We start from the raw sequence: 24,013 nt of genomic DNA on the forward strand, positions 1-24,013 counted from the left end.
GCTCCTTTTGGACACGCCCACGACTCGGACCGCGTCCTAGCGCCTGGGCACCCCGGGCGGCCCTCCGGCTCCTCCCGCCCCGACTCGCGGGGAGGAGGGGTCCCCGCGCCCCTCTCGCACCCCCGCCCGTTCGCCCCGCCCCTCGCTTGCCCCGCCCCGGGAGCCCCGCCCGTCGTTGCCCCGGGAACCACGGCTCCCGCAGCTGCAGGAGGCTCGAGGCCGCGCGGAGCCGCCTTCGCCGCCGCCACCGCCGCCGCGCGTCCGGCCGCCACCGCGCCCCAGTGCCGGCTCCGGCTCCGGCTCCCGCGCCCGCCGCGGCGCCCTCTCGGTCGGCCATGCGGTCCCGCCGCGCCCCGGCGCCCGGCGCGCAGCTGCTGCCCGCGCCCGCCCTGCTGCTGCTGCTGCTGCTGCTCGCGGCCGGGCCCCGCGGCCGCTGCCGCGCCAGCCCGCTGCCCGCCGCGCCCCTGCCCGCGCCCGGGCCGTGCGCCGCGCAGCCCTGCCGGAACGGGGGCGTGTGCACCCCGCGCCCGGAGCCCGAGCCCGCGGCCCCCGCGGGGGAGCCCCGCTACAGCTGCGCCTGCCCCGCCGGGGTCTTCGGCGCCGACTGCCAGGTGAGTGGCCGCGGCGGCGCGGGGCTGGGCGCCCGCCCGGGAACCGCACCCTCCCCTCGCCGGCCGCTGAGCGCTGCCCGGGCCGGGGGCTCCCCGCGCCCGCGGGACGCTCGCTGGCTTCTTTCCCTCGCAGGAGGGGATGGATTCGGCCTCTCGGTCCGCGTAGACGCGGCCCCCCGGCGGACCCTGCGGGCACCGCGTCCCTGTCCACCCTGGTGCTCGGCCGCGCCAGCTCGGGGCTCTCGGGGCGCGCGGCTCCCGGGCCTGGCAGGCGCCCCGGCCCCGGCGCTCCGGGTACGACCGCCGGCCACCAAGGGGCGCGCCCCCCCGGGCCCGGGCGCAGGGGAGCCGGCTCCGCACGTCCCCGCCGGGGGGTCCCGTGTCCGCGTCCCCTCGCGTCCTGCGTGCTGCGGGGCAGGAAGCGGGGCACGGCGGGCTCGGTGCCGCGCGGTCGGCACTTTCGTTCCTCGGCCCCTGCGGGCTCCGACCAGGCGGCCGGACGCCGCGAGGGCAGGTGGGACGGTCCGCGGCAGTCGAGGGGACGTGGCGCGTGGGGCTTGGTGCGTCGCCCTGCGGGCCGGACGCTCCCCCGGGGGCGCGCAGCCGGGGCGTGTGCGGGGCGCCGGGGAGCTCCGAGGAAGCGTGGGGGCGGCGCGAGGGACCGGAGGTGGCCCGCTGCCGCCAGCGGAGCTGCATTTCCAAGAGAGTTCGGCAGAAAATAGTACATGAGGCCGGACTACAAATCTGTTAAAACTCGGTGAAACCAATTAACCTATTAACATTGACGCCTTCGATGGGGGGATTTGGTAGTGCTGTGTGTGCGCGTAGCAAATCTCCAAGTCTCTTTTCCAGGGCAGGGCCAAATAACGAATCGATCTGAAAGGACTAAATTAAATCGAGTGACCGTGGAGTGTGTTTGGGAGTTCGCTCCCAAAGAGTACTTTGAGAATGCTCAAAGGCACTCGTATTTCTGTGGGGAAGGAAGTCCACGTACTAGATATGGTATGTTATGTATGCTACGATAGGCATTAATTTTTTAAATAGAGGTCCACGGGATTGAGAAACTTGACCTTGACAGCCAGAATTTTTGCCGTTTCCTAGAATCTTTTTGTTGTTGTTGTTAGTAGCAAATCACCAGCCCGAATCTCTCTCTTTCTCTCTCTCTCTCTTTTTTTTTTTTCCCAGCGTTGTGCTCTTTTCTTAACTGGTTCCATTGGGCTTTAATTCCCTCAAAGTGGATGATGATGATGATGATGATGATGATGATGATGATGATGATGGGGGTGTGTGACATGACCACCCACAGCAGATCTGGGGCAGGATGACTCTTTGGGGGAAATGCCTGTTGGAGCCATTCTAACGATCAGGGCAAAATTTCACTTACTAATTTCCCGAGTTGACTGATAATCTATATGACTTTTTCCTGAAGAGATAAGTTGGCTGAGTGCTTCTCTTAAACGCTGTTATATTTACATGTCTGATTTCCTTCCCCGAAAGAATAGATGATCGGGACTTGGAGTGTAGAGGGATAGACCGGGGAAGGAAAGTAAAGCGCACCTAGGTTTTGCTTAGTGGGAAGAATGACTGGATATTGGGAATTTCACTCAACTCAGTTTCTTTTTTTTTTTTCTTTTGCGACCCTGAAAATAGATATAAGAACTCTTCGAGAAAGGCAAAGAGCTTTTTAGTGGTTCCTAAATATGAGTAACAGAGAAGCATAAATAATTTCTGTCCTAAGTAGTGGTGTGATATTTAATGTAATTCATTCAGGAAAGAGTCATGAACTACTGTATAAATATTGCAGAACCAACTGGTTCAAAACAGATCAGGTTTGCTGTACGGCTCCCATTCCGGGCTGTGCCAAGTGCTCCCACCTGAGGAAAAGCAATACCGGCCGCCCCGAGTTCCGGTTTGGGGTGAGGGCTGAAGTAACTGTAATTCTAACAGGAAAGCCTAGCAGATGTGGAACCTGATCTGGCTTGGTTACCCAGGACTTAATGGAGATGGTTGAGAGCCTTATAATCCATGAAAAATTGATTCCTGAGCATTTTAATAAAATCGTTCGTGATCTTGCGGCAATGCTCGAGACTTTATTTTCTAAGGGGGAAAAAGGGGCAATCTTAACAAAGACGATAAACAGAAAAAAGAAAAAAACCCTTCGCACACTCAGTTACAGAATGGACGTGAGCCTTTGCAGTGTGGTTGCTGAACTACGACCTAATGCTCACTGGGTGAATTGGACGTGGAATTTCACCCACATGTGAAGACACGTTAAACACTGTTACCTTTCCCGGGGCTGCAAAGGCAATCATGTAATGGAAACACTGGAACCTGACTCTGAAATTCTCCTTTGCTTCCTCCCTTCCTTTCTCCCTTCTTTCCGTGGAGAAAATTGAGAAAACCATAAACCATTAGTTGGGGTTAAAAAGGATTAAAGCTGCCTTCAGCTTTTGTGTGGTCAGCTGACTGGTGTCGAGAAAAGCCCGTGGGGTCAGGCGATGCTTGTATCACCTGGTGACAGGAACTCGGAGCATCTGGGAACAGGCGCGAAGGGAGGAGGTGTGGGCTGGGGGCTGAGGCGCCGAAGTTAAACCTGCTGTGACAGGGGATCCGAGCTGACTGAGTCCCAGTTTCCTCATCTTCAAAGGCGGGATCTGTCTGCCGCGCAGGGTTCGTGAGCGTCTGATTCTGCTTTTTGCTGTGTGACTGCTGACAGCTTCTGAGTCTCAGCCGCCCGTCTTCGCCTCCTGCCCCACGCCCAGGCAAACTGATAAGACAGTGTAGTTGTTTCGCGTGGTGCTGGCAAGAGGTTTAGGCCGTGGAAGCCCAGGCCATGCTATACTGTCCCCCCCCGCCCCCCCGTCTGCAATGAGACCCCAAGCCAGTGTCCTTCCCTGCTCCCTCCAACCACCACGGACCTCTCTGGGGGAGGTTGTCTCTGCTTACCCCAGAAAGCCTCCTTGTGTGAGCATGAAAGCTTCATACCCTGTTGGGGTGTGTGTGTGTGTGTGTGTGTGTGCGCGCGCGCGTGCGTGTGGGGCATTTTCAGTCTTGAATCCAAACCAGATTTTGAGTGGGTGACCCTCCTGTCTTTGCGGGATGCCCACAACAGGGTTTTGGGGAGGATTACATTAATCGAGTATCGTAAATCACCGAGCACCTGTGGCGGCTCCGTAAATGTCACCTCTTTTTCTTTTTTTCTTCTTTCAAAACAGTTTGCATACCTTCCATGTGCTGATTACCTCGCTGTATGAGGTAGGCAGAACAAGGGCCACTCTGTCCTTTTGTCAAATGTAGAAATCGAAGCTCCTTTTGACCGAGTGGCGAATCGAAGATCTCACTTTCTGATACTGCCCTAAAGATCATACAACACTTAAAATACAAAAACAAAAACAAAAACAAAAAATAACAACAACAAAAAAACCTTTTTCTTTTAAGTTCTGTACCACGCTTAAGCGCAGTCAACGAGTGGTTGACATAGTAATCGTGATGGTGGTGGTGGCTGCTAACTTTTCTCAGGCACTTGCCACGAGCCATCACCATTTCAGGGCCTTTACAGATATGACTCACCCATTCTCGGAGTGTCCTGCGAGCTGGGTGCAGACGAGGTACAGAAAAGTCGAATGACCCGCCCAATGTCACACTGCTCGTAAGTGGTAGAGCTGGAAATGGAACCAGGTAGCTGGGTCGATGGAGAGCTGTAGAGCCTAAAGCAAGAGCTATCACCTCTCTGCGTCTTACCAATAAAAGGGGCACGAAGTCATTCCCGAGTCTGAGTTTGCTCTAAAACACGGGGCTCGTATGGCTGTGCTCAGCTGGGGTACAAAGCCACAGGAACGACAAAGATACAGCCGATTCTTCTCATGCCACCTACCAAACGGGACCTTCACCTCAGAGTGAGAATTCCGGGTCCTCATTGGAGTTACTTTATACTGTGATGACAAGCAAATGGACACTAAATTAAAGAGTCATAAATGTCTACAATGGGTTTGAAGAAACTCTGAGTTTTTAAACCTCGCGGCTGCTCTTCTTGCCTTTCCGGTTCGTTCCGGGTATCAGAGCTGGCCAGTTTCCTTTTCCGGTGACAGGTACAGGAGGGCCTCCCCGCTGTTGCGCCGCCTACCAGAGGTAGGGATTGCTTAAATTTGTATTATTTTGTTTGTGAAGCTTTTTTATCTTAATGACATAGTTCTTTGCCTAGGACTCAAGCAGTCAGTCACACACCTGTTTGTTTTCTCATTTCGTGTTCCCTGGGACTCTGATGCTTTGGGATTATAATGAAAATGTGTCAATTTCTGCACTCGGAGAATAAAGGGGCTTGAGTAGCTGCTTTTTATGCAAGGTAATTTTACTCACTAAACTGATTCTATAATCCTCTCTTCTGATTAAACAAGCTAACTTGAAACAATGGTTCTGTTTCAGATGAATCCATTTTTGATCGAAGTATGCTAACAAACAACAACAAAAGAATTCCATTTTTTTGCACAGCGTCCGTCTTTGCTGGATATGTGTGCATGCATGCGCATGCGCACGTGTACACACACACACACACACACTCACATGCTTGCATTGTAATATGTGCAGAATGTCTAATATTAGCTGAGATAGAGACGTCGCTTTGTTTTCTGGTTTTCTCATTAACTTACCGTGACCTCGGGAGAGTAACTGAACATCCTTGAACCTCAACATTTGTATCTCTAAAATGGGATACCATTTATGGCCATGCCACTCCTGAGCATACCCGATCCTGTCTGATCTCAGAAGTGATCTCAGAAGCTAAGCAGGGTCGGGCCTGGTTAGTCCTTGGATGGGAGACCACGTAGGAAGACCAGGTGCTGTAGGCGTTAAAATAAATAAATAAGTAAAACGAGATATCACTGCTAGTCTGTTTTCTTTCCAGGAAAGATGCAGTTTATAAATGGGAACATGGCGATTTTTTTCCCGTAAGTTTAACGAAGTAGGGGAGAATTTTAAAGCATTTTGGAAAAAAGTAAAATGCCGCACAAACGCGGGGTGTACCAAGTGAAGGATGATGTGTTTCTTGTATAAAACACGACGACAGCGACTTACTCTGGGTAAGTCTGTCCTTCAGTGGACAGACTCGGCTTTTCCTCCCTACTAGGATGAATTACGCTTCGATATAAGTTTAAAAAAGGAACAATTGGTTGAATTAAGATTTTGATAAACGTGTAGTTCTTTTCATTTTTCAAACAAACTGATAACTTCCCAGAAAATTCGCAGCGACTTCAAGTTTTCCTTTGAAACGATTGAAAACGCTGGTTGAAATCCTTGTAACGATTTTAATAAAAGAAAGAAACTGTTGTCTTTTCTTGGTGTTACCAAAACGAAGGGACTTTCTTATTTTGTTTATCTGGCGCGTTCTTAAGGAACATCAGGTTTCTCTGGCTGGCCACCTGACAAAAACGCGTCCCTGCCTTTGGCTTCTTTGCGTAAGCGTCTCGTGTGACACAGTGCCATCCAGGACGGTTTTGTGTAGTCTCATTTCACAAGCATCGCACGGGAAAGCAGACCCATCTGAAGCTGCAGGGTATTAGAGTCAGAAAGGGCACCGGGGTGGCATTTTTAGGTCTCCTCACTGACTCGGTGGCAGCTGTGGCAGAGTTGCTTCACTCAGCGTCAGGGACCACAGACTCTTGCCTCCTCACTTTCCTCCCCAAAAGGAAATGCAACAGCACGGCCAACGTGTGTGGATGGCGTTTCTTTATGTGTACCCCCTCTCCTACACCCCCTTCCCCCGCACTGGTGCTCAACCCTGGCTGATGATCAGAATTATCTGGGCACTTTAGCAAACAGGAGTATTCAAACTGTGTGTGAATTTAGAGGGGCAAAATCCTTGCACGGTTACTACAAGCTTGTTCGACTCCTCATCGGTAAGTGGGATCGTTGGAAGGGTTAAAGAGTGTGCAGCCAGGACAGCCCCTGGCACGGGGCGGCCCTCTGCACTTACCCACTGCCATTTTTAGAAAAGTGGGTATGATTCTCTATTTTATGGCTAAGGAGACTTACCTGGGGCCATACAGCTTGGTGACGATGGTGGAGATTTGGGCCTCAGGGTTGTGGCTTTGAGTGTAGTGTTTTTACTATTACGATACTACACTTGCCTCAGACTGCTCCCCATTTGTGACTTTCAGAGGGAGGGGACCGGAAGAGGAAAAGGGGTCGTGGTTCTGGTTCTGGCCGTATGAGAGTCTGTAGGGACGCTTTGGGCGTGTGTAATGTTAAGGTTTTTTTTTTTTTTTTTTGAAAGAGAGAGAAAAGGCATAGGGCTTCGCAAAAAGAGTGAGGATTTGAGCAGTGAAATAAGCCTACTTAAAAGAAAGGATCTTGAAACGAGAACCATGTTTATTTTCTGCTAACAGGTCCTCAGTGCCAGCACAGCCTTTAGAATTTCAGTGCTGACACTTACCTGCCGCTTTGAGTTAATTGAAAGGCACCTTCGTAATTACTTTTGGGTTTAGGAGGCAGCTTGAAAGGCATCACAAGGCAGGAGAAGCATCGCCCCTCTGTAGCACAGAAACGCAGAGCCCCACGTCCATCTTGAATGGTCGGGGAAGTGGGGGCCTTCTCGGTGGAAGGGCCACCCTGTGAGGACGAGTACCACAGTTGCAGCATTCAGGTCAGAGTTCTGAAATACGTTATTTGGAGCAAAATCCCATCCTAATTTTCAAACACAACAGAATGATTAGAATAGAAAAGGTATTACATATATCCTCAATTACCTTATACAGGAACCATGAAAAGAAAACCAAACCTCTCGCATAAGCAAAATTCACCCTTTTAAGCATTCGGTTCTGTGAGTTTGTCATGCAGTTGTGTAACTGTCACCACAATCGAGGTACAGCACAGCTCCTCGCCTCCATGAATTTCCTATTGTCCCCTTGATAAAAAGCCTCCTCCCCAGCCCCAGCCTCTGGCCATCGCTGGGGTCATTTCTCTCCTTATAGTTTTGCCTTTGACAGAACATCGTATGAATAAAATCGCACAATGTCTGTACTTCTTCCACTTAGCATAATGCTTTTGAGAATCATCCATGTGGCTGCTTGTAGCGATAGTTCTTTTTCATTGCTGACTAGTATTCCATTGTATGTATATATCCTGATTTTGTTTATCCTTTCACCAATTAATACCGTTTGCGTTGCTTCCAGTGTTTGGTGATTATGAATAAAGCTGCCGTAACTGTTCGTATACTGATCTTTAAGTCGACAATATGTTTTCATTTCTCTGGTGTAAATCTCTAGGAGTGACATCGCTGAGTCAGGTGGTAAGTACATGTTAAACTTCACAAGACGCCGCCTGACTGTTTCCCAGAACGACTGTACCCTTTGCACTCTCAATAGCAGGGAAGGAGAGTTCCAGGTGCTCACATCTTTGTCACTTCTTGGTGCCATTGATTAAAATTTTAGTCATTCCAAATAGGTATGTAGTGGTATCACACCGTGGTGTTAATTTGCATTTTTATAACAATTAACAACGTAGAACATTTTTTTCATGTGCTTTTTACCATCCATACCTCTTCTCTGATGATGGGTTTGTCCAAATGAATTGCGAGAATTCTTTCTGTATTTTGGACATAAATTTCTGATTTGGTATGTGACTTGCACATATTTTCTCCCAATCTGTGGCTTTTCATTTTAACTGTGCCTTTTGAAGGACAGATTTTGAATACTGATGGGGTCTAATTTGTCAATTTTTTAATTTTAAGGTTTGTGTTTTTTTTTGTGTGTGTGTGTGTCCTAAGAAATCTTTGCCTAAGCCAAGGTCAGAAAATTTTCTTCTTATATTTTCTTCTAGAATTGTATTGTTTTAGGTGTTACATTTAGGTCTCTGACCCATTTTGAGATAATCGTAGGTGGAACAATGTATGGGTAGTTTTTATTCATTTTTGGCATATGAATATCTAGTTATTTCAGAAACATTTGTTGACAAGACTGTCTCCATCTGTCAATGTTGGTGAAAACCATGTGACCACACACAGGGGGACCTATTTCTAGACTTTCTGATCTATTCCATTGACTTTATGTAACTATTCTTTTGCCAATTCTACACTACCTCGGTTCCTGTAGTTTCATAGTAAGTCTTGAAATCAGGTTGTGAGAGTCCTTTAGATTTGTTCTCTCTGCCTTCATCTCCCCAGATTTTTTTTGGCCGCTCTAGACCCTTTGGAGATTGCTTTTTAGAAAAGTATAAAAGGGAAGGTGGAGAAACATAGTTCTCATGAACATTTGTTGTGATGACAGGAATTCTAGGAGTCAGGAGAGCATTTCGCACCTGGATAGAAACTGGGGTTCTTAACCTGGAATCTATGTTTATGTCCTGAGGTGCCACCTTCTGTACGTATATGTTCTCTGGTGAATGAATGGCTCACAAGTTTCATCAGATCCTAGAAGAAGTCTTTCGGCCATAAAAAACCACTGGGATATAGGGAGATGAAGCTGATTGACTACGTGGGGGACTTCTGGGTATGGACCAAGGCATGCACTGAGAGCCAGCCTGGGGCCACGATAGGGGTGCCGGATAAAATACAAGATGCTCAGTTAAATTCGAAGACCAGACAAATGATGCATTTTGTTTTCTGTATGTCCCAAATATTACTCATTGTTTTTTCTGAAATTCAAATTTAACTTGGAAGTTCAGTATTCTTAATCTGCTAAATCTGGCAACCTTACCTCAAAGGACTAACGGACCCCACCTTTGTTCTGAAGGGTTCATCAGTGGCACTTTAAATTCTTGCCAAATAGTTACATAAGGCAATTTTAATTAACTTAAAAAACTATTAATTTAGCTCATAGTTTTACATCTCCACGGCCCTCCTAAGGGCACTTGTCAAACTGCGTTAGGGCAGCAGGAAACTGAAATAGGGCGGCACAGACCCATTGGCAAACCTATCTGACCCTCTCTTCACCATGTCTGCTAATCCCGTGCCTTCCCAGTGGTTATTGTTTACATTTCAGTGCTTTACATTTTCTTCTCTGTAAATATAAATATATACGAAGCATATGTAAACGCTCATATATCAGTATAAAAATCACATAATTCTGTGAATACTGTTCTGCACCTTTTCCCTTAATCTATTTTGAGTATCTTACCATGTCTTAAAGCAGAAAGCAAACTCAGTCTTTTTGATGGCTGAATAGTATTTCATAGTGTGACTATTTCCGTATTTAGTCTTGCTGAAGCACATTGTTTCTATTTTTCCATTATCAATAATGTTGCGATGACCACTAACACACATATATATCTATGATGACATGTATGCATGTGTGTGTGTGTATGTGTATATGTTTGTCACTAGTTACATAAATCAAACATTGCAATAAATTTTGCCAAATTGCCATTCAAAAAGGCTGAACATTGTTGCATATTTACTGACAGCATAAGAGAATGACTATTCACCTACATTATTGTTGATACTGATATTCCAGATTTTAATTTATTTCTATGTGTTAAGTGATAGCCAAAACATATCTAACTGGTTCTCTGTGCACTTTTGAAATTATGAAGGGGGACAGTGTTTCTTTTGAGTTGTCTGTTCTTCTGCCTAATTTTCTTTTGCATTGCTCATTTTTAAAAATTGATTTGCAGTAGCTCTTTGTTTATGAAGGAAATTAGCCCTTTGGCCTTCTCGTGTTTATTTGCATTTACTTTTTTCTTTCACCTCTGTTTTGACTCATTGGTTTGCTGTTTAAAAGCTCATGATTTTTAAATACTTATTTAGATAAACATCATGGAGTAATTGATAAATTTTAATTCAATTGCTAATGCTTGATACCAATATCATACTGTACAATATTTTGAGAATTACCTGATTTGAGCCAGGAATTTGCTTTTGAAGAATTTTCTTTCAGCCAAGATTTATATTGATAGCTGTTTCCGTTTTCTCTTTAGAATGAATGTACAACAGAGCCCCAGTTTATGCCTATTTTAAGAAGGGTTGGCATAGATTTTCTAAATCATATTTAAATGCTTGTAATTTATTTTGACTTTTTCTGACACTGGAACACTGCAACCATTTTATTAAGATTATTCTTTTTTTTTTTTTTTGTAAAAGAAATACTCAGCACATTTTTTCTTTAATCATTGGCATGGCTTCCTTAGAATTTTGTTAAAAATCACCAAGTTAATTCTAATGGCATTATTGGATAATAGAGTATTTCTTCAAAGTTCTTGTTGGTGAATGGTCTGATTTCAAAAAATGTTTTTCGTCCAAGGTTGGGCAGAGAAAAAGCTCATCTTAATATTCAGCAAAATGCAAGTTTCCCTTATGCTTTAAGCTCTGTATTATATTTTTAGCTCCTTTCCCCTTGAGAACAACCTCATTTCTCCCGACCAGACATTTTTTGTGGTCCTCTATCTTCATTTGCACTCTTTAAATTTGACTTTTTTTTTTTTGGTTATGCAGAAGGGAATTCTTTTATATCTGTAGAAAAGCCTCATAATGAGAGAAATAATAAGACAGACAGAGAAATAGAACTAATATTAACATTTCTGTGAGGCCTAAAATAAACTCAGCTGGAGAGAAGGAATATAATATTATTAGTTTTTTCTTTTACAAAGGGCGGGTGGGATGAGGCGGGGTTAGCAGGTGTGGAACCGGTTGAGTGATGGGTTTCGGGGGGCTATGCTGCCCGAAAGGGCAGTCGCTCTCCTTTTTCTTTCCTAAGGAAATCGTGATGATTATGTTCAGCTTTAACAGTGTTAAAAATGATGTTCAAAATAATGCTGACACCGTGTTAAAAATTCCAGGTGCATTTCACTTCCTTGTTTCCCTCACGTTCAGTGGGCACTGTACATGTTTTATATGCTTAGAGGAGGCTTTTTTTTCTAGCAGACCTGGAAGACTCCACATGGGGGAGGGGGGTGGTAAGCAGAGCCTCACGCTGAGCCCTTGGCCTGAGCATTCAATTTTCTTTTGAGCTTCTCTGGGCCACGACCTATACAGAGTTGCCAGAACCACCAGCTTCCTGAACGTGTGTGCGTGCGTGTGCATGGGGCCTGTGCGTTAGGGGCTGAACTGAGCCTCCAAAACATCCGCTCTCACTTCTTTGTAGACTATACTGCCCCAAACCAGGTTCAGGTTGTAGGAACCAAGCAATCTGGTGGTGGTTGCTAAGCAACAAGTGATCTCCGGGCCTGCAACCTGCTTTGGCTCATCACCCGGTGCAGGGGGTCCCACCCCCAAGCCCACTCGAATTCCGATTTATACTGGGCTCATTAAAAACTGGCAATATAAGTGCTTTACATAAACCCACACGACCTAGTTCCTTAACAAACAGGTTGGCTCAGATGGTCTTGCAGTCTGTAGTGCTGAGCGAAGCATCTCCATTTCTCCACGTGATGCGTTGGATGCCAGGGCCTGGGAGAAGGGGACTGCACAGGGTATCTGAAGGTCACCCAGCCAGATGTGGATGACCTTTCTCGACCTCTGTGATGCCACTTATTGTCTGAGTGGCTTTGCATAATTTACAGAAGATGAAAATGGAGAACAGAAAGATTAAGTAAGTTAACCAAAGTCACACAGTAAGTGGGGGATGCTGAACTATAAACCCAAACAATCTGTCTCTTCACCGCCATGCCTTATTTTTTCTCTGTTTTGCTTTGGTATACATAGGGGCGTGTGTGTGTGTGTGTGTGTGGGGGGAGGGGTTGTGTGCACGCGCGCGCGCGTCTGTGTGTACCAGGGGACACCACTACCCAGCTCCTGGTCACCTTGTGGGATTTAGCAGAGGGGAAAGCCTTTCAGACCGAGCAGGCAGGCTTGAGTTCTTCGTAGATCTTCCCCCAAGACTCCTGCTGCAAGACCAGTCTTCAATACACTCCGTGTTTTGAGCCCAGGACAAATTGATACTAGGAATTAGTTCAAAAGTAAATTGGTTCAACAAATGGTATTGGGAAGATAGAATATCCACATGCAAAAATAAAATAAAATAAAATAAAGCTGGACCTTTATCTTACAACATACAGAAAAATTAACTTGAAATGAATCAAAGACAAAAATGTAAGAGCTAAAACTAAAATTCTTAGATGAAAACATCAGGGGGAAACTTCATGATTTTGGTTCGGCTATAGTTTTGGATGTGACACCAAAAGCATAAGCAAAAACAGAAAAAATAGAAAAGCTGAACTTCATCAAAATGAAAATCTTTTGTGTTTCAAAGGATGCTATTAACAAAGCAAAAAGACAACCCATGGAATGGGAGAAATAGTTGCAAATTATATACCTGACATCTAGAGATCGACATCTAGAATGTATAAAGAGTTCCTAAAACGCGATGACACCAGAAATGAACAACTCAATTCAAAAACAGGCACAGGATCTAAACAGACATTTCTCTAAGGAAGATACATAAGTGGACGAAAGCACGTGAAAAGATGCTCCCAGTCATTAGGGACATGCAAACTGCAGTGAGATGCCACCTCACATCCGTTACAATGACTATTGTTAAAAAACAAAAAACGCAACAAAATAGTGTTCGTGAGGATGTGGAGAAATTAGAATCTTTGCGCATTGCTGGTGGGGCTGTAAAGTGGTTTATCTGCTGTGGAAAACGATATGGTGATTCCTCCAATTGTTAAATTTAAGGTTATCTTATGGTCCAGCCATTCCACTTCTGAGTATATGCCCGAAAGAAGTGAAAGCAAGAACTCGAGCAGATACCGGCACACCCGGGTCCACAGCATCCTGAAAGGTAAAAGCAGCTGAGCTGCCCATCGGTGGACGAATGAATAAGCAAAATGTGTTGTATACATACGATGGCATATTATTCCATCTTAAAAAGGAAGAAAATTCTGATGCGTGTTATACCATAGGACCCCAAGTTGTAACGCCTTACCATTAAGACTGTCCTAACCCCAAATGAGGGGCATTTATCAGTCTCCTCATCTTTGGAAGACTCTGAATTACAGTTTTGCCTCCCTAACTCAGTGAAGCTGTCATCATTCCTTCTCAATTTCTCGGCATTTTAGCAATCTCTTCTGGAAAATTTCAGATACCGCATGGAGGGAAAACCTTTCTCAAGGGCCGGGCTTCCTTCTTGTTTTAGATCAGTCCCTGTAATTTTTCACAGTCTTGCTGGTCATTCCTTCCCCTCCCTCCCTCCCTCAGTGACTTAAGAGTACTTTCCATAGCGTCTGCCCAGTTTTCAGGTGTTCTCAGCAGGCTCCTTGGTCTGAAGATCCAGGTCAACTAAGAGGAAATGAAAGTCTAAAATTGATGTTAAAAAACAAGTCATGAAACTTTGCCGACACAAAATCTAGTGTAATGCGTTCATTCTCAATAAAGGGGCATCGGTAAGGAGACACTTGGCTCTAAGGTTTAACAAATGTGCTAAAAATTGAAGTCAGAAATGAAACAGTAATTCCCAGCTTTACACGCCGCACGCATGTACACATGGGAACAGTGTAACCCTATTACTTATTTTCCCCGTAACACCTGTCGCCTCCTACCGACTTTGTGATTTACAATCTCATGGGTCCATTGTTGACCGCCTGTCTCCCTCCTGCAGGAACATAAGCTCCGTGAGGGCAGGACTCTTTCCTTTTTTCACAGGTATAATTCAAGCCCTTAAAATGTTAGTCGATAACAATGTTTGTTGGGGGAATGAACGCGTAGTTCTGGAAGGGACGTTGGGCTTAGCAACTTCACTCACCTCAACCACAAGCATTTTATCAAACACTGGTTCCATCCAGGCCCCAGCACCAAGCAAACCAAGATGAATTAGGTGTGTTTGCCATTATCAGGTAGAAGGGAAGACAGGCAAATGGCTTGCCCAAAGCTACTCAGGTTGTAGAAGAGCAGAAGTCCTGTTATCCCTTGAGACTCTGAAGGAGACATCTGCAGGGCATATTTGGCTTTATAGGCCAAAGGGAAAAAAAAAGCATCCTGTTCCCTCCATGATGGTACTCATGGCTTTATGGTACTCAACCCTGGCAACGTGTTAGGTGAGCTCTAAAAATGCAGGTGTCTGGCCTTGCTCCAGACCTATCCCAGCGGAATCCTGGGGGTGGGGGTGGCATAGTAACAGAGTCCCCCCACCCCGGTGAGTCCAGGGGCAGCTGCGGCCCAGGGCCGCTGGCCCAGGGTGTTCGCGTAGGTCACGTCACGCGCTTTTGCGATACTCCTTTCCCTCCCCTGAGAAAGAAGACGCCCTTCCCGCTTTGGGAACGTTACCTTTCCTCTGCCTTCCTGGTGGCGAGCTGGGCCTGGTTTCTTCCACTAACATCGGTCTGCCCCAAGAAGCCTTACCTGGACAGCGTGGCATGGCTGTGGTCGGCGACGGTCCAGTTCAGAGCGGCCATCCTGTCATTGGCCTGTCCTTACGTGCATCCCGTCTGTGGGCTTCCATGTTGCTCGTGCAGCCCCTCACTCCTGGGACCCAGAGGCTTAAGTCTTGGTGGCCTCGAGCGAGTGACTTAGCATCTCTGAGCCCCATTTCCCTCACCTCCGAGTCAGACCAAATGAAGCGTGTCTCTCCGGGTCGCCGTGAGGCCCACGGCCACGCAGGTCCCGTCCGAACACACGGAAGCCTTTGGTCAGTCGTTTGCTGTCTCCTTTCCGTCCACCGGCACCTTTCATCTCCTAGGTTAGAATTTCCCCTGTTATAAAAAAATAAATTTCCCTGTGCGTTTTGCTCGAATACCTGTAGGAAATGGCCTCAAATATTTGTAGAGTCGTCTGACGCATTTTCTACGAGGCGTGTAAAGGCGTGCTTTTCCCGGTCCTGTTGTTCCGGCCCCTCTAAGAGCAACTAAAAAGAAGTTCGTTTTCCCTCATTTGCTCGGCAGGGGTTGTTGGAACAGGTCAGCGAAGGCGGCTTTTGTTTTCGTCTCTGCCACCCCTGTGTTGAGTTTAGATGGGAACCATTAGAGCGGCAGGTGAGTTGTCTTCAGACCGAATCCCGAATGTGTGATCTGTGGTTCACTATTCCCGCTGATGAGCTCAGTTCTGCCCTCTAACTGGTGGATTTAGGGGTGTCGCGAGGCCTGTAACATGGTACGAATGAAGCATTTTGCTGGGGCCTCCACGACTCGTAATGATCCCCCTCAAGACTCGAGATCAGATCCGTTGCTTTATTGTGTTCCAAATTCTCGTTTTTGTGGCTAGAGAGGAAGCAAGATATTTCTTATGTTGGCTCAGTCAGATCAGTTGGGTTTTGACTAGTAATTCTCTCTTTGCATTATTTTCTATAGAACTTAACAAATGATTAATAAAAATGACGTATTTCTGTCTTGTGTGTTTCTTTGGGGGAAATAACTGGATTTAGTAGGCTGCATGGTCGACTACTTAGTTGACAGCTGAGTGTGGAAAAGAAACTTTAACATGGAGGTTGATCGTTTGGAAGGTTTACTTATAAACAATCTGAGATGACAGCGACCCACTGAAGGGAAGTGATTACAGCCTTCAGAAATAATTACTCAAATTACACTCGCCAAGGCATGCTGCCTTTAAGAACCCTGCATCTGAATGGAAGAGCAAACTTTTCAGACTTGGAACCACGGTGGTTTGCTAGAAAGAATCCTAGATGGGGAATCAGAAGGCCAGACTCCATCCTCAGCCTGCAGCAGCGCCGTGGGCAGACCGACCGCCTGACCTCTCTGGGGCTTAGTTGCAGCATCTCGATGATGGAGGGTCGGCTTTAACAGACGGTCGTCTTTGACGGATGGTTGGCTTTGATGGATGGTCAGCCTTCAGGTTCTCCAAGGTCCCTTTGAATGCTGCCGTCATCAACGACAGGAGCTCTTAAACTTGTTCTGTGCAGCGGGAGGGCCTGTGGCGGTGGTGTCTGTCCCCCTTTGCCCCCAAGCACCCCCTTAGAGGGAGCACGCGTGTATGTGTATGTGCGTTTAGAATGTGGGGCGTGCCGAGGGGCTTTCACGCTAGTAGGTGTGGTGTTGCCTCTGGGTCCAACGTATTTTTTCTGGCTTCTCTTCTGCCAAGTTCCATCTCCAGTGCTTTCTAACACGCTGATCTGAACACTGTCGTCTTGCGTCATTTTCGTCGGGACGCTTTAAGGCCAGGATAAGTGATGTGAAGAAACACGTTTTTAAAATGGTTTTAAACTTTGCCTATTTTAATGGGTTTTATCAGGAGAAATATGTCTGAGTGTTTGCATAGTTAGCAAGTCGTGGTTCTGCCAAAGCCACCTGCTCGGTGTCTTCGGTAGAAGCAAGGTAGAAATCAGTTAACTCTCTCCGTGGTGGAAAAGGACACCTGTAATCCAGGGCCAAGGAGGGAAGGCGGGGAGCAGGGAGGAAGAGCAGGACTGGGTACCACAGGCGAAGAGCGTATGCGCTAAACTGAGATTCTCGACTGTATTTAACTATTGGCTCAGGTGGCGCACACTTTCCAGCATCTCCTAGGAACTGGTCTTGTAGATTAAATTCTCGCATGTGTTATTGAAGGTCACAGTCCTAGAAACATGTTATTTTGTTAGGGATTCACCCCGCTGCCCGGAAGGTCAAGTCTACTGTCTAGCGGCATCTGCCTCAAACTATAGACGGAGGATCCCAGGAACCCAAAGGTGGTTCCTGTGGGACATGTCAGGCAGCTGCAACTGGCCACATCGTGTTTCCTCTCAGTTTCCAGGTCTGGGATGCTGGAGGAAGTCTCCTTTTCCGTACATTTCCATAATTAAGTAGGAGAACAGTGGCCTGTTCAGTGTCGCTGAGGCTACGAACATTCCAGGTTCACGAATGCCGTGAGCCCATCTGATGACTGCTTCAGGAAGAGCTGGGCGGGTGGGAGCACATGGCAGTGTAGACATACTTAATTAGTTGAGAGAGGGTTGGGTTTCAAAGCGACTTGACCGGAGCGTGGTGACATGAGCCTGTGTGGACAGGACCAGACTTTTCCGGGAAGGTCCAGTTGGTGTGTCCTGACAGGAGAAGTGCTCTCAATACCCAGGTCGTACTATTCTGGTCAAATTGTTGAGGAAAAACTATTGTTTCAGCAAGTTTGAGGAGAAACGAGAGGTTTTCGGCCAGTGTGTTTGCTGACGAGCGTTTACTGTGGTAGAAGGTTGGTATAAATTTTACATCACAACTAAAACTTGCCAACCTCGTGCTGGCCAATTTTACTCACTAACCTAATTAAGGAGCCAGAAAAGAAATGGTGACAGTTACGATGAAGTCGACTGAGAATCCATCTGGAGATCATTATGGCCCAAATCTGTGCCAGATTCACAAATATTGTGTGAAATGACTCTATTCACCTTATGACTAAATTTGGCAGCTACCGATGTTAAAATATTGTGACAGATTAAAGTAATTTCGAATTACATTAAAAATATACCCCTCAAACTGCAGCAGATACTTAATAGTGACTGTGAAAACTGGTTTGTTTTTCTGGAAAGCACTTGGACAATATGGAGCAGGAACCATAAAATTTTTGACCCTTTAATACCCTGTTTAGGAGTTTGTCCATAGAAAGTGGCTGGAAATTTGAATAGAATTTTATAAACATATAGTCATAATGTTATGATGGTTTTAAACTTTGCATGTTTTAAGTCCAAAGTTGGAAAACACCTAAACGTGAAGTTTGTAGGAGAATTTCTAATTAATGGCACAGCTCTATGATAGATTTTTTAAAAAAATTGTGGCATAATTGACCTGTGATTTATTAGTTTCTGGTGTGCAACACAGTGATATGATGTATGTATACACTGCGAAATGATCACCAAGATAAGTCTAGTCCTGACAGAATTTTGCATAGCCATTGTAAAAGACATTTTAAAAGACAGCTTTGTGCTTATGGTGTTAAATGAAAAAAAAAAAAAAAGATAAATTGACCACAGGTTATAAGAATCACAATTAGTTTAGATGCACAGAATGACATTGGAAGGAAACACACTCTGGCTTCACAGAGCGGCATTAAAAACGATCGGACGCTATGCCTTTAAAGCATTTAAAAATTTTGGCCTTAATCTGCAGTGTGCGTCTCTATACATTTCACTGTGGCTCAGAGAGATCTGTAAAGTCCACGAAAGATGTTCCTCCCAAACATGTCGGTGTGACCGGGATCTCACGGTTAAAGCCGCTCGTTTGGGTTAAGGCAGCAGAGACACCCAGAAGGTCCGAGTCTAGACTGTGGGGTGGGGGTGTGGCGTCAAGCCCTCAGCGGCCGTTAGCGCACTGAGAGGCGGGCCTCGGGGTCTGTGGCTGGTGGGGAGGCTGCGGGGGAGCAAGGCGGCAGGTGGTTAGGTGGCTACGGTGCGATCTGGTGGCGCCCGAACCAGTGCCGAGGTGGGCGGAGTGAGGGCCGGGAAATGTCTCTGGGGTTTGCCTCTGTTGGTTTCTTTGAGTTTCTAGAATTTCCACCTGCTCCTGGCCCTGGGGCCAGGTCAAGCTGGCCCAGATTTCTGTCTTCCGTGGACCACTCCAGAGGCCCCCGCCTCTCTGTCTCCAGGTAGAGGCGTGGTGACGCTGGGGAAAGCTGGCCGGAAGCGGCAGGGCCGCAGGGCGCCTGGGCGGCGGGGGCGGGTCAGTGTCGGGCAAGGCGATGCTGCGCCAGACGGGCCATCGACAGCGGCATCCCACCAGTCGGTCCTCCACGCCGTGGGGAGGGAGAACGTGGGTGTGTTTTCCTGATAAAATGTGACTTGGGAGGGGGGCGGCTCAGCCCCTTTGGAATAGTTAGTAATTTTCTAGGGACACAGGTCCATCCTCGTCTTCAGTCACCCTCCCGCCCCAGCCCACCACATGTGATCCATCGGGGAGAGACTCGGGACACAGACGTCCAGGCTCCTTCTGCCTCCGGCCCTTCGTGCGTGAAGTCGCACCAGCCGACTCCGGCCATGGCTGGCAGCCTCCAGATCTCCGTTAACTTTCACCTCCCGAAAGAGGCCTCCTCTGACCACCTCATGCTGATCTTAGCCTCCTGCCTGCTTCTGTCCCAACTCCCATCGCGACGTGAATGACGGGTGTACCGTTTCCTGACCCCCGCACACCCTGGAACACCCGAGAGGACGGTCGCCATGTCTCCTAGGTTCCTTCCCAGGTGTTTGCTCTGCGCCTGGCGTCTGGAGTTTCTTAGTGACCGTTTGTTGAATAAGCCAATCCGGATGAAGAATATGTAGCCTGACTTTTACAGTTACGATCACTGAGAAGAATGGAAAAATGCTCATTGTGGAACATATGTAATTTGGTAAATTCCTTGCACAACCGGCTTATCCGTTCCTCTTTGGTGGTGGTAATGATGACGATGATGGTGGTAGGTGGTGTTTACCAGACAGGCATGGCTGGATAGGCGGCACCGTCTTTTGTAATTTACATGCATTTTTTTCATTTAATTTCCCGAACGTTATTAAGAGCTTTGCTATAGGAAGAACAATGACACGCTGCCTTTGAAACAGCTGCATGAAATCCTGTTCCCGTCACATTTTTGTTCAAGTTAGTACATTTGTATCATTCATTCAGCGATGGGCTCCAGCTTCAACTTTAGGGTGTGAGAGAAATAAAAAATGATGGCTGACCCTGTGAACTATTCATTTGCATACTTTATTTAGGCAGAATAGTTTGAATAATTCTAAAACTTCAAAATAACTGTCAAATTGCAATTGACACTGTTTTGCCAATGGACCCTTTATCCTTCATTCTCTTCAGAGCAGTGGGTTGCTAAGCAACCGAAGACCAGAGTCCTCTAAACTTGTTGTGTTATTATTATACAGCCACGGTCCCGGTGGATAGGAAAAAAATCAACAAAGATAAAAACGTGCCCCAGAACGATTATAATAATTCAGTGATTATCCAGATTGCATTCTAGAGAATCACATTTATTCTAAACCATATGCTCGGTCTCTTTATTTTTACTAGGTCAGGAGAACAGCTTTCATCTAAATTATCTTTAACTGTGGATTCTCATTATAATTCTTCAAAAAGTAAATTATTTTAAATTAGTTTCAGTTTGAAAATAGCCCATGCTGCTTTGATTTGTGGTGAACTGTGGGCTGTAAGTAGGTCATAATCGTGAAGACTAGATTTGATAGCAGGGTTTTTTTCTTTTTTTTTTTTTTAATACTGCAGATTGTGGCCCAGAAAAATTAGGTCAGGGGGCAGTACGCTTGGAGTCACACAAGTTCCAGTGCAACTTTGTCACGATCTGAGCAACTTTGGGCCTATTTCTTCAATTCTCTCGGCCTCAGTTTTCTTGTCTATAAAATGGAACAACAGCATCTTATGAGAGATAAGATCAGAGAGTTAGGGTGTGGGCAGGTAAGCTTTGTATGTTGTGGACAACATACAAACGGGGAGCTTTTGGAATGTTTATAGAGACCCTTTTCTCCCCTCACCCCACCCCCCCCCCATGAGTAGAGGGTCATTTGTGTCCTGAGGCTCATTCATAGTTGTTTTGGTTTTCTGTTGTTGAGAAACAAACTACCCAAAATATAATAGCTTAAGCCGATAACCCTTTTTTTTATTTGCTTATGAATCTAATTCAGTCAGAGCTAACGGGCCTCCACTGACTTCAGCAGAGGCGGTAGGGCAGGGCTGGAAGAGACCACTTCTGGGGCGGTGTGACTGACAGGAGAGGCGGGTTGACCCTGGCTTCCGGTTGTCACTGGCTTCCGGTTGGTGGCTGGGTTTGGGGCTGTGGGCCAGGACCTCCGCGCTCCTCGCTCCTCTGTGTGGCTAGATTGGACTTCTCACGTGGCCTCAGGGCAGCTGGGCATTTGCATGGCAGCTGGCTTTCCCCAGAGTGAGAAAAGCAGAAGCCTCTAGGGCTTCTTCAAGTGTTAGCCCAGAACTGGCACAGGGTCCCTTCTACCACATTCTGCAGGTCCAGGCAGGGCCGGGCTCCCGTCTGGAGATTCAGGAGGCGGGGTCTGCGGGAGAGATCGAATATGGGAGGTGTGGCCCACTGACTGCCACCAAAGTGCCAGTTCACGAGATTCTAGTGATTCTCAGTAGGGGGCCTGGGGGTCGGCAGTGGGTCGTAAAGGGCACTGAGCAGAGTGTCTGGCACAGGGTGAGTGCTCATGCATGCTTGGGTCATCGCCGTCACCTTCGCTTGTACCACCATCACCATCGTCATCACCATCAAGAATGTAGCTTCCTCCGGACTGACCTGATAACCCGATTGTTCGCCTTTCCTGTCCTTTTCTTTTTTCTTTAGGAAAATGTGCCTCGATTTCAAAACAACCCATTTAACAAAATTGTAAACATAACCGATTTGCAAATTTGAGGGGAAGGTAGACTTCTTTAGCTTGCACTTCCTTTGGCATTCGTCATTTATGGATTTTATAGTGTCCTGGTGAATGCTGGGTAATCGGTGGGTGGGGAGGCAGCAAAGCCCTGAGGTTAAGAATGCAACTTTGGAATTCGGACTTCAGAGACACTTACAGTGGCGTGAGCCTCCGTTTCCTCCTCTATAAAGTGAGCATGTAACAACATATATCTGGGAGGGCGGCGTGATGGTTAAATAAATTACGCGTAAAACCACCAATTGGACGACCTCGCACATGGCAGGCATTCAGTCGACGGAGCTGCGGTCATCCGTCTGGATTTCTTTTTGTTTCTGTTTACCTGCGATGAGAGTCAAACTTCATGCTGTCCTCTCTGACAATTAAGATATTAGATATCTTAACACCCACCTCACCAAATACATTTACCTCCCTAGTCCGCTTGGAAATTGTTGCTCCCCTTTGCAGGTCTGTAGTCCAATCTCACGGAATGCAGTAGCACGTACAGCCACTCTCCCGTCCTGGCTGATCACCATGGCCTCGACCTTCTGTTGTTGATGTTGATTATCCTCACCCTCTGTTTCCTTTACTCTCTTCTCTAGCTCAATTCGAGGTGAGGTGACAGGTGTAACTTTTAAAATGCCACTTAGCCTAGCTGATTCAATCAATAGGAAGTATTAAGAAGTGACATTAATAGAATCTTCATAAGTATTTCGATAACCTCGGTGAAATACTTGATGACAGTTAGATAAGAAAACTTATTGGGCACATGAAAGTTGCCTTGAGTTACAGTGATCGGAATATGTTGAGTTTTATGCTTAAGTTCTTTGGAGCTGAATAAATTCTACCAAGGTTTGATTTAAAATTCTATGTCTAATGTTTCTTAGGAAATTTCAGACTGTAGGCTGCCGAATTTTATACTGGGTCCGGGGAGAAGAGTATGGGATAAGTCTGTAGATTAGTCCTGAAATGTGTCCTCACCTGTTCAAACATCGTTATGATTCTAAATGCGGTGTAGCCTACAGCCGTGGCCTTTGGCTTTGACGTTGCCGGAGCTCGCTTTTCCATTCTCCTAGGCCGTCTCCTTCCCCCTTGTCTTGCTTACATTTTTGAATGATTTCTGTTCCCCTTTAATATAGTTTTCCCTAGAATATGTGTATAGCATCTGGCCATCTGTCGTGCATGTTTCTAATTTCTTGCAATGGCATTTACTAAGTTAAAAAATATATAATTATAAATGTATTACGCGATGCATGATTTTTAGTGGGCGTGTAATAAATATTCCATAACCTACTTAATAAACTGCCCTGACTTTGAATGAAGATTTGGGTGAAGGATTCACATCTTCTGATTCTTCAAAGCTGGAAGAGACCCGATTTGTACAGCATTTTCTTCGGAGGAGTCAAATGGCTTTCACTGCATGTAATTACATGCAATTACCCACTGTGACCCTCTGGAGTGGCAATGAATTCCCCCGTTTTTTACATGGGAGGGCTTGGGCTGACTCTGCTCCCAAAAGATGATGACATTGGCCTTTAGTGTGTGTGAAAGATATTGGGACGCGTGGCCAACGTCTTTCCTTGCCGTGTAATGAAACTCAAAGTTTAGGGCGAATGACAGGTGGGCAAGCAAATGCAGAAAAGCCAAAAGTAAACGAGAAGACAGAGTTGAAAAATGTGACCAAATACCAGGTGGACACGTGGAACACAGCGTTAGTGGTGTCTGAAGACCTTGACCTTTCTGTTGAGATGAACAACGGGATGGAAAGGTCCCATCGATGAAGTGCCCGTTACGGCTCTGAGACTCCTGCTTTTAACCGTCTGACTGTGCCCGGAGCCGTGGGAAATGATTGTAACTCTGCTTTCAATGTAAAAAAAAAATGGAGCAGGACAGGATAGTAGCGAGAGATGTTCCAATGATAAAGTTTGCACAAGGGAAGCTGAACATGTACGTAGTTCTCTTGTAATGATATTTTTGTATTAAACATGTTTAAAAATATTATTTAGTCCGTTTTATAGTTACTCATCCTCCTCCTTCTCCCCTTACGTACCTGACTGTTAAGGCAAAATGCGAAGATTAATTCTTGACTGTATTAGAGAGAAATTATGGTTAAAGGTGATTTGGATCTTTGTAATTGTTCTCGCTCCTTTCTCCTTTAATATTCCTGTTCAGGAATAAACTTCAGGCAGCCTCTTTGCAGTCGGGGTA

At 46.5% G+C, this 24,013-nt stretch overlaps 1 protein-coding gene across 2 annotated transcripts in view; it reads left to right on the plus strand.

The window, feature by feature from the left end:
- Positions 1-297: 297 nt before the first annotated feature.
- Positions 298-24,013, plus strand: part of DNER (delta/notch like EGF repeat containing) — a 254,119-nt gene continuing 230,403 nt past the window's right edge. For both annotated transcript variants that reach the window (XM_036236759.1, XM_036236760.1), the window contains exon 1: positions 298-611. In XM_036236759.1, coding sequence (XP_036092652.1) covers positions 336-611 — 276 coding nt within the window. In that variant the 5' untranslated portion in view covers positions 298-335. The remainder of the gene's footprint in view (positions 612-24,013) is intronic.

Source organism: Rousettus aegyptiacus, unplaced genomic scaffold (genome assembly GCF_014176215.1).
Source record: "Rousettus aegyptiacus isolate mRouAeg1 unplaced genomic scaffold, mRouAeg1.p scaffold_m13_p_2, whole genome shotgun sequence".
Classification (NCBI taxonomy): domain Eukaryota; kingdom Metazoa; phylum Chordata; class Mammalia; order Chiroptera; family Pteropodidae; genus Rousettus; species Rousettus aegyptiacus.